Genomic DNA, 17,643 nt, shown 5'->3' with positions numbered 1-17,643 from the left:
TATTTTGTCTTGTTTTTTTTAGTTTAGTTGCCTTATTGTAGATAAAGAAAGTTAAACAGTAAGGTCACACACATATCAAAGTCCTAGCTTTCCCATAAAATGTAAACTCCCAGAGTCAGGTGTAGGTGTGGTGGTCTGTACCTGTGCTCCTACTGGGCCGAGGCAGGATTATGGTAAATCTGAGGCTAGCTTGTTTTGCATAGCAATACCCTGTCTCAGATGAAGAAAAGGGCCTGCATGAGGCACATTAGTTATAGCCCAGAATTAGTTAGTTCTAGAGAAAGCCTTGTCATCTGGGTCTCAGATGGTACCACACCAATTTGGGGTGATGTTTGTTTAGAGTATGTTGGTACTCACTATACTCCAAGAAGACGTTGACAGGCAGAGTTGAAAATTAATCTTTCTCATAATTTTTAGGAAAAATACTGTTTTAAAGAAACATTTTTCTATTTATAGTAAAATAAAGATTTTAATTATATTTATGAAGGGATTTGTTAGCTTAAGGGAATCCATTTTAAAGAGTAAATGGAGGAAATATAGAATGCCAGATGCAGTTGTGTAGAGTGAAGAACATTTTCTCTCATTCTGAAAACAGGTATGTGTTTTAGACTTCATTTAGATCAGAATTTCAAATGTTTATAATTCTAGAATAATACCTCAGTGGTAAACTGTCCAAGATTAATAATTCAAAAGAAAATGGCATAAAAGGATTATAAGACAATCCTATAAGAAAATTCAAATCTAAAAAAATCTATGTTAAGAAGCTATTTTTCATATAATGTACTGCAAATTTTAAAAATTAGGCACCAGTGAAGCTGTGGAGAAACATGTTTCTCATGAAAGAAAAAAATTAGTAAAAATATTACAGAGAAAAAATTTTTTATGGAGGACAATTTTGTAGTTTTCGTCAAAAATCTTTCTTAGAGTTCAATTTTGTTGAATCTTATTTACAGATATACTTCTGAATGTGGAAATTATTCTAATATTGTAATACTAAAATATTAGAAGTAGATGCCTGTAATTGGGTTATTCATTTATTTATTTATTTATTTTGGTTTTTCCAGACAGGGTTTCTCTGTGTAGCCTTGACTGTCCTGGTCCTGGTATAATGTATCTTAATGATTTATTTGTATAGACCACTGTTCAGAATTTATGGACATATGCAGGGTGTAAATATAAGGTCCATATGTAATTTTAAATGCTTTGAAGAAAAGTAAAATAGTGGAAACAAGAAAGTTATAAACTAAATTTCTAGAATATTTCTACCACCAGGGGTCAGCCAAGTGTCACTCTGATGATACCACAAAACAAAGTGTAGTGTGTGAGTTTGCTGATTGGTAAAGGAAAGGTCCAGTTAATGAAAGCTCTGTCACGAACATTTACGTTGGTAAAGTAGCCTAGTCTGCTTGTGTCTGTTTAGTCTTGTTCCCGTAGGCCCACCTCTTCTTCACTCCTGGCTTGAATGAACTGCTGAGACTTTTCCTCCTGTGTTAGGGTCACATTTGTAGTAAGTGCACCTTACTAACTTGGTCAACTTGCCACTTTTTTGCTGAGAATCTCAAGATGGCAACATTTGATTATGTGGCCACATTTTATATATCTATCTGTTCCTGGTTTTTAAAGTTTTAAAATCACCACATCTGTATTTAAAATTTGTTTCTCTTCTCCATGAAAATAAAAAATGCTCGAGACTTCTTAAAGATTCAAATCAGCATGCATACCTTTGGGGAAAACGTCCAGTTAATATTACACATTTAGGAAAGCATACTTGCCATCTTCCCCATGCTTTGTTTGGTTCTTGATCAGTCATATTTTTATTCTACCAACTTTGTGTTAAAGCCCATGGAAAACACCTTTTTGTCATAATACAAATAGTGTGAAGACCTGGAGTATCTGCTAACTTGTGAGGTAGGGGCTTGATGTAGTCTGTGTTTTGTGTCTTGGTATCTTTTAATAGTAGTATACACACTTAAAATGCACTAAGTTCATAGTTCTGGTTAGGGAAATTTTGATAAAAGCAATCATAAAGCTAATCTTCCATAAATTACCAAATTGTTCTTGTTGGGTTTTATTTTGTTTCTTTAAAGATAGAGTTTTCATTGTGTAGTTCTGGTTGGCTTGGAACTTACTACATAGCCAAGGGTGGCCTCGAATTCACAGCAATCTGCCTGCCTCTGTCTCCTGAGTGCTGCGATTGAAGGTGTGTGCCCATTCCTGGCAAGTGTATTAGTCAAACATATGTTCCCTAAATTGATATATAAAACCAAATTACCTTGGGCTGCTTCCTTTGGGACTACATTTGTAGAGTGAATTTTCAAACGTCTATAAGTTTGTGTATGTGTATATGTACATGTATGTGGGTACACATGTGTGTGGAGGCCAGAGGGAACATTGGATGTCTTGCTCAGTTGTTCTTCCTCTTATTTCTTTAGATAGGGTCTCTCACTGAACCCGGAGCTCACTAATTCAGCTAGGTAGCTTGGCCAACAAGCCCTAGGGATCCTCTTGTCTCTGCCTTCCTGGGCTGGGATTACCTGGCTTTTTGGAGATGCAATTCAAGTCCTCAGGCTTGCATGGCAAGCATTTTACTGACTGAGCCATTTCCATGGCCCCCACTTTCTTTCTTTGCTTTAAAATGGAGTATGTAAAGATTGCTTTATAGAATACAATGCTCGCAAAAATGCCCTATTGCTTTCTGAGAGTGCAAGACCTCAGGGAACAGGTAGTTTATAAGATTTGAATGGTTTGAAATAGCATTGGATTTGTGAACCAAATTTTGGAAACATAATAGTTAAATTCTTTTTTTATAAAAATAATACCAACTGGTTACACACATTTTCCTTTGGTTCCCTATACAAAAGTCATTTTCCCCACATTAAAAAAAGTTATGTGTGTGTGCATGTGTGTTCCCTTGTGTATACCAATGCATGCGCATGGGTGCATATGTGGAGGTCAGGGGATAGCCCAAAAGGGTTGGCTCTCTCCTATGTTGGTCCCAGGGATTGAGCTCCAATTGTCAGCCTTAGTCACAGCTGCTTTTACCCACTGAGCAATCTTGCTGACCCTATAATTTGATTTGTCAGGGTTCCTGAGAAAAGTTCCCTGCTGCCTACTTTTTTTTTTTTCTAAAACTTATTGCAATTTGAAAGCAGACTAGCAGAACTTAGAGAAAAGGAACATGTAACGGCAGTATGATGGGATAAATAGGGCCCCTGGTCTGGTGCCATATATTTGTCATGAATGCTTGTCTAGAAGTACTTGGAATGGGAGCTGTGTTTGAGGCCAGTCTGGGGCTACCTAATGAAACCCTTTTGAAAAGAAGGCAGCTGCCCATTTTCTCCCAGAGACTATCCATCCCTCTACTCCTTCCTCTCTCTTTTGGGAGAAAGGTAGGGCAACGGAAACAGTTGTCTCCCAAACTACTCTGGAATTTACAGTGAGGACCAGCTAGTCTCAAACTCAGTGGCAGTCCTTTGAGCCTCCCAATCATGGAATTGCAGGTATGAGATGCTGTGCCCAGAACGTCTGCTTTTTCCTTTTTGTACCTGAGATCTATAAAATTTTAGAGATAGGCTTTATATGTTAAAATCTAAATATAGTCCATTTATTTGGTTCTGTAAATCATTGTGTTGTATGAGCTTAGAAGTGTCTTCTGCCTCATGATAAAGTAATTGTTCAAATGTCCCATATGTAATTTGGGAATCACTTTGGGAAAATTATCTTCCCAGAAACGGGAATGACTGTAAGTCTTTAGATACAGTGTGATTCTATTTTTTTTTTCTTGAAAAGTATTTTTTTTGTCACTTGATAATGTGATGATTCCTTCTATCTCTTGTTTTTATTGACATTTAGAAATACTTCAGTTTTAAGAAGTCAAGAGTATAAGTTAGCTTATGCTTATTGAATAATTCAGTAAGTTTTTAGTTGTTAATGTGGATTTTGTCTTTTTTTTCTTTCTTAATTTTTTTTTCCTCTTTGAGGGGCTGGATATAATTGCCTTGTTTCATTTCAGGGATCCTTCTAAAGTAAATATTCTGGTACCTGGTGCTGGACTAGGAAGATTGGCCTGGGAAATAGCTATGCTAGGTTATGCTTGTCAAGGAAATGAATGGAGTTTTTTTATGCTCTTTTCTTCCAACTTTGTACTGAACAGGTATTTAATTTACTTTTTGCTGGAAATAGTAAATTCTCAAAATCAAATTGCTTTACCTATTTTTGAACAATTCTGAATTAGAAGAAAAATATATAGTACTTGACTGATACAGATTATATTTACATTAAATTCATAATGTTTATACCGATTGCCACTGTAGCCAGTGTTAATTAGCTAACAGTGTTGACACAGGGCAAGCAAATAGCCATTTAAAAAGTAATTGGGCATTCCATGAATATAGGAAAGGGTTTTTTCTCATTTTTTTTAAGCTTTTTCACCTTTTGTTTCTTGGTGAAGAGTTTGTGGTAGCAATTGTAACTATTTTCCCTGACTTTGTAGTAAGTGGCCATACATGTTCACATGACTGATTTGGAATGAGATCTGAGAACCTCTGTGTCCTCTACCTGAAGGTAGTAGAAAAGAGTGACTATTTTTTAAGTCAGGAGGTACAGGGGACAGTGTGTTAGAGACAGAATTAGCTGCCTGTTTCGATAGCACGTCACTGGTATCGTATTCAGTTCTTCAGTGCAGTGCTGTCATTGGTGGCAGTGTGAGTTGCTGGTGAGATGGGGAAGAAGGCGGCTACCTATAGAGTGGTAAAAATAGGTAACACGACCAGTTTCCTTGTTTTTACTCAAATATGAGGTTCAGGAATACATTTTTGCTGGGTGTGGTGGCACAGGCCTCTAATCTCAGCTTTTGTGGGGTGAAAATAGGAGGGTCAAGAATTCAGTGTCATCCTCAATTACACAGTGAGTTCAAGGCCAGGCTGGGCTACATGAGACCCTGTCTCAAAAACCAACAAAATTTTAGTAATTTTTTGTAAATCCAAATGAATAGCACATGTGAGTCTCTGAATTTGTTTCTTTTAATCCACAGTTGGTCATCTACATGTATACACAGCTTCAGATAACTGAGTGCAGTGTAGATTGACACTTTTCAAGTCTAATAAGTTACATGTGAAAACCTTCAAGCAATAGATATTTTAGTGCTTAAAGTAGGTTCTTTTTTGGTAAAATGTGTAGTTAACATTGAACCTTGTGCTCATATTTTACAGATGTTCTGAAATTAACAAATATAAACTTTATCCCTGGATCCATCAGTTTAGTAATAATCGGAGATCAGCTGATCAGATTCGACCCATTTTTTTCCCTGATGTTGACCCCCACAGTCTTCCTCCAGGTTCTAACTTTTCGATGACAGCAGGAGACTTTCAGGAGATTTACTCAGAATGCAGTAAGTTCATAACAAGAATTTAAAGTTCTTATCTGTTAGTCTAAATGATGACCCAGTGTTATAACCATTTGTTTCAATGATAGAATATAAGGTGTGCAGTGTCAGTGACAACAGAGTATTTTCAAGGTTGTGTAAAAGGCAATGACAGGAAATGTAAAGAAATATATGTACATTCAAGAGATGTTGACTCTGTTACTAAAAGATAACTTTTAAAGAGTCCAAATATATGCCAATTGCAGTAAGGATGGAAATTTATAGTGTGGGAATGGAGCTTTCTTGTAAAGAGGCTGTGACTTGATGGACAGAGACGAATAGTTATTTGAGGTACAAAGACACCAAAGAATAAGGTCATCGGGGACTGCAGCAGGGTCAGATTGGCAAGGAAAGAAGTTTTATGGGAGATATGTCTTAAAAAGTAGGTTAGCTTCGGTTGTAGAAGACTTGTGTCAGGTTGGAAGTTAGGTTTCAGATTTTTGAAGACATTGGAGGGAGGCAGTAATGGACAAGGGAAGAGTGCAAATGGGCAGTAACAGGAAGAAGGAAAACAGAACTCTGAGCAGTAGCAAGAGCATTCTTTCAAGAAAGATCTGTTTGCCGCCTGTTAAATGCCAAGTGCATTCTAGACATTCAAAACACAGCTGTTAGTGGGACAAAGTCCCTAGGCACAGGGGACTTACAACTCTGGAAGAGACAGAGAGACCATAAATTGTTTGGAAGAAAATAAAATAAGTCCAAGAGTAGAAACTAAGAAGGAAATTGTCACATGTTTAGGGATGGCAAGGGGGTTAGGAAGAGCGCTTGGCTGTGTTCAGCAGGGGCTGCGGTGAAGTGAGTAAGGGGATGAGGGAGATAAAAGGGCATAGGGTCGGTTGGTTAGGCCAACTCAAAGCAAGAAGTTTGAATTGTAGTCCGAGAGGACAGGAAGCCTCTGGAAGAGGGCTTGGAGCAAGGGTAACAACAAAGAAAGAATGTATCAACGTGCATTCTGAAGTTAGAAAAGAACAACTGGGAGAGGTTAAGCTGTTGGGTAAATAAATGTTAAGGAACAAGATCTCAGACCAGTGAAATAGTGGAAAGCATCATGATGCAACTAAGAATCATTTTCCTCTGACTGGGACTGGAAGAGGGTGCAGGTGATTCCTTTTGGACCAGGCACTTTTACCACATCAGGATTAGAATAGACACTACATCTTGAATCTGGTCCCTACCTCTGCCTGGCAACAGCTTCTAAGAGCTAAACAGTTTTTTGGGGGAGTGGGGGGCACCTTTGCCTGTGTTTTCTCCAGCCAACTTCTCCCTGATGATTATCAAGTAATGGTAGGTATTTGGGTATTTTAATGTCATCATTTCTCAAATTGGCAAGAAAGGCCTACCTAAAGCCTGCCAGAACCAGTTGTTAACACTGGTTTAAATCGGAACTCAAAAATTAAGGTGACTATTTTGTTTTTAACAGATTTTAGATGAGATCTAGGGTAGCCCAGTCACAGAGCACTTTCCTAGCTCAAGACCCTAGGTTTAGTTACAAGCATCACAGAAGTAAACATAGTAAAACTAAAGGCTAGCAGTTGAGTAGATGCTAAGCAACTCTTTAACAGTATCATTTGGTAATATGTATTGATGTGTTAATAACGAATGATTTCCAAATTGACTACTGTATTTACTATACTGTTATCATCTTGATTATAGTGTTGATCAGAATAGTACAGTGTCTGCATCCCTTCAGTTAAATGAAATATTAACATTCTCTAAGAGTTAGTTGATAAGCTTAATAGATAGGTAAAAGAAAAACAAAAACAAAAAAACAAAATAACCGATGCAGTGGTCTGATTTCTGTTGATTAGATACCTGGGACTGTATTGCCACCTGCTTCTTCATAGACACAGCTCACAATGTAATTGATTATATCGATACCATATGGAGAATACTCAAGCCAGGTGGAATTTGGATAAACCTTGGTAAGTGCTTTAATGTTCATTAACATTTTATGCATCAGTCTGAGGATTAGAGCTCTTTTCCATTTGGTAGTGGCACGGTACCAGATGCTTGTGAATGTATAATTATGCTGTATTATCTATTAGACCACATTCAAGTGGGTGATACCTCCTGAAAGCAGTGGCAGTCCAAGCATTGGGATGTCCCTCTTAGGGCAGCCTATGGGTCTTAACTTGGGCACATACTAAGTTTAACCTGCTGATTCAGTACTTAGTCCCTTGTACTCTTCCCCCACTCCATGCATGCAGTGGCATTTCATTCTGTTAAGAAAAGAGTGTTTTCAGAGACTGAAGGAGCAAGCATGGGGCCTACATGGGTCTGCACCATGTTCTGCATATATGTTATGGCTGTTAGCTTGATATTCTTGTGAGACTCCTAACAGTGGGAACGTGTGTATCTCTGACTCTTTTGCCTGCTCTTGAGATTCTTTTCCTCCTATTGGGTTGCTTTGTCGTGCCTCAATGTGGGGGCTTTCACTTTATCTTATTGTATCTTGTTTTGTCCTGTTTTCCTGTCATCTCTTGGAGAGGGACAGAGGAAATGGAGGGGGAGTGGATCTGGGGGGAGGGTAAAAGTGGGGGGAGCTAGGAGGAGTGGAGGGAAGGGAAACGGGTTGGGATGTATTGTATGAGAGAAGAATCTATTATCAAAGAAAAAAAAGTCCACAAGGAAAAGAAGAGAATGTTTTTATTGTTTTACATCTTTGGAGGGAGGATTTTACCTTCATCATGGAATTTTCCTCTCCAGTAGATGAGATAGTTTTTCTAAAAAGCAATAGAAATACAATTTCATATATGCAAAAAACCCTTTGTACTTTGAGCCTATTGCTTGATACTAGAAGTAAAACTATGAGTGTGACTTGTTCCTTTATCAAGAATCTAAAGGGAATTGCCTATTTTCTCATCTTAAAGGTAGAGGGAATATGGTGAAATGTCCATTTAGGTGTGCCCTATGTTTAGAACGTTAACCATGCTTAGAAGATGAGACTTTCATGATGAGGACTCTACCACCGAAGAGGACGGATACATAAAGACCTAGTTTATTGCTGAGCTTCTGTCAATTACTGTGTAATGATTTTATTTTTACTGGAAATTGTTTTATTAGGATCAAGACTAGAAATAGTAAGTCTTCCCACTTTCTCTTCAGAATTTTGTTAAGATTAGATGAGAACAGCTGTAAAATGCCATCATCATAAGAATCAAATACCTCAAACCTTAGGACTTTAAAAGTAAATGCTTTGGGAAAGTTGGCCCAAGGAATGATTGAAGGACACTACTGAGAATCTATGTGTTCCCTGTGATTTAGGTATCCTTATAAATACTTTAAATTTATAACAGCCCTATCCTGTTTGTGGTCCTAGGGGTCAGAGTAGGGCCTTGTGCATCTAGACAAGTGCTCTTTCCACTGAGCTACATCCTCAGCCTCTCAGGGCAATCCTAATGAAAAGGCTCTATTTACTAATAGTGGAAGAACATGAGTCCTGGTTAAATAACTACCAGAAAGGTCCTGGAGTGTACTTGTGAGAGACAGGCTCATAGCCTGACACAGTGACTTTGTGCTTAGCATTAACATGACACTATATATACAAAATTGAAGGTTTGGACACTAGTTATTGAGTTTGTTGTCTTTCTAAGGTACTTTATTTAACTGATAAAAGCAACTTTGTGCATGAACACTTGTTTTATTAATATTTTATTAAGTTATATAACAAATGCCTGAAACAAAGTCGGCTCTTCTAAGCAGGGAGGCTGTTAGCTAAAAGTAGTTAGGCTACAGTATGTCTTCAGTGTCATGGACGGCAGAAGTCATGGATCAGGCAGCTTACAAGGACAGTTAGACCTGCCAGTCATCTAGTCACAGGCTTCCCAAACAATCTGAGGAATTACAATAATGGAAAAACCTACCTTACCTTAATACTTTATAAATAGAGTGTTTTGCATGTATAAGTTAAAGAATATTAAAAATAATAATCAGGGCTGGAAAAATGGCTCTGCAGTTCAGAGTGCATGCTATTCTTGCAAAGGATCAGAGTTCATTTCCCAGCACTCACATTAGGTGGCTACCTGTAGCAACACCTATAACCCCAGCTCCAGATGCCTCTAGCCTCCCTCCACAGGCACCAGCATTCATATACCTGTACATGTACACGTAATTAAAAGCAAAATCTTTAAAAATAATAAGGAATCTAATTTTCCTTAAATATGGGTATGTCCTTGATAAAATCAGTGTTCTTTACTTTTTGTACCACGTGCTGGTTCTTTACTCTGTTCCTTCTACCCAATTGCATGTTTTCCCCTATTGCTTTTAATTCTCTGTCAGTATTTCTGATTCAAATAATGCTCTTGTGTTCCAAGCCAGTTTTGTCTTTCATGGATTAAAAAAAAAAATTAAGATATCTCAAGATGATTCTGGTGCCTCCCTGATATGTTTCTATACCTGGATCTGCTCAAACTCCCTCACCAAATATTGGGAGAAAGTCTTTGATCTTTTGATTAGGCTGGGCTGCTAAAACAATGCCTAACAGATTGGATAAACAGCAGACATTTATTCTGTCATAGTTTTGGAGATAGGATTCCAAGAATAAGGTGTCAGCCAGATTGATGTCTGGAGAAGGCTCTCTTGTGTTGCAGTCATAGATTACACATAGCTGCTGTCCCAATTAGAGTTACTACTGCTTTGATGAAACACTATTACCAAAAGCAAATGGGAAAAAGGGCTTATTTAGCTTTATATTTCTATATTGCTGTTCATCATTGGAGGAAGTCAGGGCAGGAACCTGAAGGTAGGAGCTGATGCAGAGGCCATGGAGGGGTGCTGCTTACTGGCTTGCTTTCTTATAGAACCTAGGACCACCAGCCCAGGGATGGCACTACTCTCAATGTGCTGGTCCTTCCCCCATCAATCACTAATTAAGAAAATGCCCTACAGCAGTGGTTCCCAACCTTCCTAATGCTGCTATCCTTTTATACAGTTCCTCATGTTGTCGTGACCCCCAGCCATTAAGTTATTTTTGTTGCTACTTCATAACTGTAATTTTGCTGTTGAATGGTGTCTCTGGTCCTAAGACTTCAGAAATCTGTGTTTTCCCATGGTGGTGACCCACAGGTTGAGAACCACTGCTCTACAGGCTTGCATACAGCTGGATCTTAGAGGCATTTTCTCAGTTGAGGCTCCCTCCTTTTTGGTGACTATGGCTTGTGTCAAGTTGACATAAAATTAGCTAGCACAGCTGCTTTCTTGATGCTGTGCATTTACCTGACTCTTTGGTAAGTAAGGCTGTGGGGCTGGAGAGGAGAGAGCCAGAAGACAAGCATTTGACCAGGTGTTTTACATGGAGAGACTAATTATGCCAGGTCTTGACCCCATTTTTATGCTCTTATTAACCATAATTGTTTCCTGTTGCCTAATAGTCCCCAACTTCACATGCAGCTGAACTCAACACTAAGGTTGTCACACATCAACTGGGAAGGGGAGACATGGGACCCAGACATTCAGTCCATATCACCTCCTCCTCTTCAGAGTTGAGCTGAAAGCTGAACTTCTTAAAGTTCCTGAGTACCTCTGACTTTATCCTAGTTTCTTAACTGTGGCCCTACTGTCATTTGGGGTAGGGTTATTTATTCTTCAGGGATGGTGGCAGGGGGTCTGTTCTATATATCACAGGGTTGTTAATGGCATCCTTGGCTTTTGCTTACTGGATTTCAGTAGTATCCCCCAGTATGCTAAGTAAAAATCATCCTCAGACATTGAAAATGTTCCTTAGCAAGGCAGGATTGTTCCCAGTTGAGAACCATTGCTATAACTTCATCATTGCTTCCCTGGAGTAAGATGTAGTAGTCCTTGGGGTATCTGAAACTTCATGTCCCTTTCATTTTCCTTTCATCCCCCATCAGCAGGGTTACCTTTTCAACATGCAGATCTGTGCCCGTCAGTATAGCTTTTTTGATATAACTGTATAGCTTTTTTGATAACTCCTACTCTTCAAGGTTATACGCAGTGCCTCTAGTGATCTGGCTTTGCATCCTCCCCCAGTTCCTGCCCCTTTCCCCTTTTCTCCATCTCTGAGTTGTATGACAGTAAGGCTCTAATGCCTCCTAGTCACTGAGTGTGGACCCTGGCAGATAGTGGGTCTTTACTGACTGCTATGCTTGTAGATGAATGTATTCAAGATTTGCAAGAACAGACAAAGTCAGACGGGGAGATTGGCTGCCTAGAGACACGATACAACGGCATTTATACTAGTAAAAGACATCTCTATGGTTTTGATGTCAGCCATATGGATGTAGAGGCTTAGTTTTCTTTGTACACTGAGAATGTATCAGCCCCCTTAGAAGTGGGTTTTACTATGTGATTATAGAGACTAGAATCAATATTTTCATATGTAAGAGTTGCAACTGCCAGCAATCTTCTGGTTCTGACATTGAAGCAAAATTAGTGAACAGCTCCCCAAATTGCGTCAAGTCAGAGTTGTAAGGCTCTGTAACTTACAAAAGCCTTAAAGGAAAAGTTAAGACACTTTTTATAACCTTCCTCAGGTTAGGGAAAGCCAGTGACTTGTTACTGTAACTGTTAAGTCTATGTTAAATGTAGCCTTTATCCAGTTTTTCTGGCCCTATCATCTATGAATGCTTTGTATTTTCTTAAAGGGCAAGGGGAAAAAATATGAGTAAGTGATAGGTATGGGGAGTATATGTGGCCCACAAAGCCTAAAGTATTTGCTAATATTATATATTTGTTAAATTATATTTTCTATCAGAGAAAAATAATTAGATAAGGGCTAACACTAAAAGTCAGTTAATGAACAGGTATGCCCAATAAATTTTAGACTGGACCTCTCTCCTAACAGCAAGAAATGGATAAGTAGTTTTAAGACTTCCACAGTAAGTACATTCCTTAGAAAGATGCTAAAGCAAATATGTAATTCTTCTCACTGTGCATCAAGGAAACCCTCAAGGAGATATAGTGTATCTTTTCTTTTGATGCTGTTTCATGATGCCTTAACTTTCTATTATGAGCTTACTCTATATCTTATGATCAAGGAAAATACATCTTTGTTCTTTCTCTTAATATGAAGAGAGATGATAATTGAAAACAAACAAACAAAAAAAAAAACCTGGCAACTGCTGTTTGGGTTTCTGTAACTCCAGTTTCCCCTTCCCAGAATATCATATAAACAGAACCATACAGTGTAGTACTTTACTTTATGTATCTGGCTTCCATTGTCTAGCATGATGCTTTGAGACTCACTTAGGTTGCTGCATAACCAGTGTGGTGTTCCCTTTTATTGCTGAGTCATACGTCACTGGATGGATGGGTGATATTTTGTTTATCAGTTCTCAGTGGATGGACATTTGATTTTTTTGCCATACTATGCTGGTTAGGAATAAAGTTGCTATGGACACTTGGCACAGAATCTTAAATGTGGCTACAAGATTTCATTTTTCTTGGGTTAGCACCCAGTAAAGAAATTTCTTAGTTATATATGATGAGTGCGGAGCAAATTTTGCCAGAAACTACTGATCTGTTTTTCAGAGTGATGGTACCATTGCATCTCACCCCGATAAAGTTTTGAGACAATACTCTCCATGCAGTTATGAGTGAAAATCTACACAGATCTTTCCTAACTTGAAAGTCTAAATTGCACAAGCCAAGCTAAAGCCAGGCATTCATAAGTAAAAATAAGTCTGTATATTTATTTGGTAGCTGGGTAGCAGGCCCCAAAGATTAAGAAAATCAACTGCACAGCATGGTAAAGCTATACTAACACAAAAGGGTGGTGACTGACAACGTATTTTTGTTTCATACATTATATCCATTGTATATAAAATAAGCCACAATTCTCAATTTTTAAATATTGTATAATAAAGAATTTATCTGGGCTTATTAAAAAAAAGTAAGTCTAAATTGCTCAAAAATCTAAAATCTTGATATGCTAAGTAGCAAGTTCAATACATGATCTCATCTGATAGATCACAGGGAGTGTATATGCACTAAAAATACTGTGTAAAATTAGTGTTAGAGTTTAGGGTTATAGCCCATTGGTATAGCCTTACTGTAAGCAAAGCCCTTGGTAGTCCATACTGTCCAGACAGACTATTAGGTTATGTGATTAAGTATATATGAAACAAACTAGTGTTCAACTCAGTCCCCTTTTCTATCTCCTTTTGTATATGTAAATATTCCAAAATCTGAAACACCTGTACTCAAGCACTTAGGATACGGGATCTTCCATCTCTAACTCTTTTGGCAATTTGAACCAAGTCAGTGAAAATATTTGTTGTCTCAAATGTCTTTGTGTAAGGGAAGATCTGAAATATGTAGAGATATCTGTCAAAGGACAATTTATAACAAAAGACTACAGAGTGTATTCATACCACAGTTCTTGTCCTTGACTGGTAATGTTATAAACACTTAAGTTAGACAGTTAGCACTTACTAGTCATTTTGGTAGACTTAAAAGAAACTTAAAGACATATTTGGGCTGGTGAGATGGTTATGTGGACAGGAATGCTTTCTGTGCAAGCATGAGGACCTGAATTTGATTCCTAGCACCCACATACAAAGTCAGGTATTCAGCCTGGAGTCATAGCTTAAAGGTTAAGAGCACTTGCTGCTCTTCTGGTGAACCATAGTACATTTCTCAGACCCATGTTACGTGGCTCACAACAACCTGTAATTCAAGCACTGGGTGAATCTGATGCTTCTTCAGGCCTCTGCAGGTATCCGTACAAATGTGGCATACACTCAACACTGACACATAAATAAAATAAAAACATCTTATAAAATGAAAAGCCAGATGTTGCCATGAATATGCCTGAAACCCCAGCGCTGTTGGAGACAGAGATAAGAGAGAGGATCACTGGGGCTTGCTGGCCACCACCATAAATGGTGCCAGGTTCAGTGAGAGACCTTGTCTCAAAGAAATAAGGTGAAGAATGATAGAGAGGGCTATCTAGTGCCATCCTCTGACCTCTGTGTGCACATATGTGTATATACTACACTCATATGTGTCATATTGCTTGATGCTTAGTTTGCAGATATGAGAATGCTGATATTTACCTGAAAGTAGTGTGTGATACAACACTACAGTAAATGAGTTCTAAAGGACGTACTATGAAGGGTTTATTTTAGCTTACAGAGTATAGTCATTCACACAGGGAAGCCAAGGCAGGCAGGAGCTCGAAGCAGAAACTACAGAGGAATTCTGCTTTATGGGTTGCTTGCTCAGCTACTTTTCTTACACACCCTGGGCTTGCTGTTTAAGGATGGCACTGCCCACAGTGGACTGGGCTCTTTTACAGCAGTTAGAAACCAGAAGATGCCTCACTAACATACCCACAGGTCAATCTTATGGAGACAATTCCTCGATTGAAATGGAGACAATTCCTCGATTGAAAGACACAACTAGGCCGGGCGGTGGTGGCGCACGCCTTTAATCCCAGCACTCGGGAGGCAGAGGCAGGCGGATCTCTGTGAGTTCGAGGCCAGCCTGGTCTTCAAAGCGAGTTCCAGGAAAGGCGCAAAGCTACACAGAGAACCCTGTCTCGAAAAACCAAAAAAAAAAAAAAAAAAAAAAAAAAAAAGACACAACTTTTCCCAGGTGCATCAAGTTGACAACCAAGGTTAGCCATTGCAAGAATGAACAAGCAGCCTGAAGACTTAGATGGATTTCAGCAAAATTATGAAGCACAGTGTAACACAAATTCTAATAGGTTTTTTAATAAAAAATCCCCGAGCCTGATATTGGGGTAAATGCTGAAAGATCAGAGAGACACAAAGGAACAAGCCACAGCCACCACCTCTTCCCTCACCAACTCCTCAGCCTGAAAAAAGTTCAGTTCCTATTTCTTCATACCTTGTATACCTTTCTCTGCCCAGCCATTACTTTCTTCTTAGTGCTGGGATCAAAGGCGTGTGTGCTTCCCAATCAAAAGCATGAGATCTCAAGTGCTGGGATTAAAGGCATATGATTCCCAAGTACTAGGATTAAAGGTGTGTGCCACCACTGCCTGGCTCTGTTTCTCTCCTAGACTGAGTCAATCTAATGTAGTCCAGGGTGGCTTTGAACTCAGAAAGATCGAGATGGATCTCTGCCTCCCGAGTGCTAGGCCTCTATGTTTAGTCTAGTGGCTTGTTCTGTTCTCTGATCTGTAGGCAAGTTATATTAGGGTACATAATATATCAGCATAGCTAAAGTTTGAGTTTGAGGGATAGGGCTTTATAGGCTTTTGAGATCAAACATGGAAGTGGAAAGACAATTACATATGACTTATTGGGAGGAGTGTATACCTACAAAACTGATTTTCAGATGCTCTTAAAACAATAGAGCAAAGGGGTTGTAGAGATGGCACAGTGGTTAAGAGAACTTACTGCTCTTGCAGAGGACCCAGATTTAGTACCAGCACCCACACAGTGGTGGCTCACAACCTTCTGTAACTATGGTTTCAGGAGGTCCTGATGTCATCTTCTGCCTTCCTCGTGGTTCATACACATACTTGCAGGTGAAACATTCATGCACATAAAATAAACATTTATATAAAAGTGGAACAAGCATAAAATAAGCTTCAAAGGCTGTAAAGATTGCTCCGAGGCGCTGCACTCTATACAAAGACTTTGATATAGTTTAGGACTGAACAGATGGTCAGAAACTGGCTAGTAAGAGTAGGTTTTTTGTTTGTTTGTTTTGGTTTTTTTTTTTTTTTTTTTTGGTGTTTTCGAGATAGGGTTTCTCTGTGTAGCTTTGTGCCTTTCCTGGATCTCGCTCTGCAGACCAGGCTGGCCTCGAACTCACAGAGATCTGCCTGCCTCTGCCTCCCCAGTGCTAGGATTAAAGGCGTGCGCCACCACCGCCCAGCAAAAGTAGGTTTTTAAAGAACACTTATTTTGAAGGGTGTGCTAACATATAAACTATATTCATGGTCATTTACTTTAGTGGTTTAGGTAGGGTAAAAATAGAAGAGGGGGGCTGGAGAGATGGCTCAGAGGTTAAGAGCACTGACTGCTCTTCCAGAGGTCCTGAGTTCAATTCCCAGCAACCACATGGTGGCTCACAACCATCTGTAATGAGATCTGGTGCCCTCTTCTGGCATGCAGTCATATATGCTGTGTACATAATAAATAAATAAATCTTTAAAAAAAAAAATAGAAGAGGGGCCAGCATGACTAGATTCCTAGCATTTGAGAAGCTGAGGCAGGAAGATTTTAGTGTTCAAGACCTCCTGGGCTACATTGAAAAACCCTACCTAGAAACTAAAAGAGAAGAAAATGTTTGCCTACAGGATCACAGAATGGCAAAGCCTCTTAGGAGCAGAAACTGTCTCACCTGTTACTTTTATCTCTCTTCTTGACTTTTTTTTTTCATCTCAGTTTGTTGTCTGAGGAGTATAAATGGCTAGCTCTATGTAGGATTGATGATGAACTCAGTCAAAGGTAGAGACAAGACTATACAGAGGAATCTGAGGGCACAACTGTGATGTGATGTTTTCTTGGCTGAAACTGCAGAAGTTTGGATGACTGTGTTCAGCAAATGCAGTGGACCTTTTCATTTTTCCCGTATTTCCTACTCAACTAGTACATCTAGGGCATGCAGTGTTCATGTAACTCACTCATAGTATCTTCAAACCATAGGTCCTCTACTGTACCATTTTGAAAATCTGGCCAATGAACTGTCTATAGAATTGAGCTATGAGGATATTAAAAATGTTGTTCTTCAGTATGGATTCCAGCTGGAGGTAAGAATGGAAAGAAACAGTGCCAGAGTTTAGCTTGCAAAGCCTTTCAACAGGAATACAGACATTATAGCAGTTACTAACTTTACTTCTTCACTTTTCTTTTTCTCAATTCAGATAGAAAAGGTATTATTAAATAGCTTTCTTAATTGTAAGATTTGGAACAATATGTATGTAAAGGGAAAACTATTATTCTTGTTGAAATAGACCTTCAATAAATGGTAGCTGATAATGGCCTGGGTAATCTCTTACTGACAGGTACCGAGTAGACTAGGCTCTGGAGAAGGCAGATGATTGGAAGGCAGGCATCAAAGAAACAGTTCTATCTTATTTTCTACCTCCTGGCCTTTCTCCTCTCCCCACCCCCTTATTAAATAAGACTTTACGGTACTTTGGCTGTTGAGTTGGTTATTTACTTATTTAGGACTGTTCCACTCATTTATAAAAGAATGGATTTATTCTTAAGAATAAAGACAAGCAATGCATTTATAGTACTTCATAGTTAAGATTGCCTGAATTTGAATCCATTTTTAAC

The 17,643-nt window shown here is 38.8% G+C and overlaps 1 protein-coding gene across 7 annotated transcripts in view; it reads left to right on the top strand.

The window, feature by feature from the left end:
* The window catches only part of Carnmt1 (carnosine N-methyltransferase 1), a 35,151-nt gene that overhangs the window by 14,030 nt on the left and 3,478 nt on the right, over positions 1-17,643 (top strand). For all 7 annotated transcript variants that reach the window (XM_052760755.1, XM_052760760.1, XM_052760756.1 and 4 more), the window contains 4 exons: positions 4,013-4,153; positions 5,211-5,389; positions 7,231-7,344; positions 17,008-17,111. In XM_052760755.1, coding sequence (XP_052616715.1) covers positions 4,013-4,153; positions 5,211-5,389; positions 7,231-7,344; positions 17,008-17,111 — 538 coding nt within the window. The remainder of the gene's footprint in view (positions 1-4,012; positions 4,154-5,210; positions 5,390-7,230; positions 7,345-17,007; positions 17,112-17,643) is intronic.

The sequence above is a fragment of the Peromyscus californicus genome, unplaced genomic scaffold, assembly GCF_007827085.1.
Source record: "Peromyscus californicus insignis strain IS unplaced genomic scaffold, ASM782708v3 Scaffold_4__1_contigs__length_199733344, whole genome shotgun sequence".
Lineage (NCBI taxonomy): Eukaryota > Metazoa > Chordata > Mammalia > Rodentia > Cricetidae > Peromyscus > Peromyscus californicus.
The sequence above is the reverse complement of the archived record's forward strand: the minus strand, read 5'-3'. Positions and strand labels throughout refer to the sequence as shown.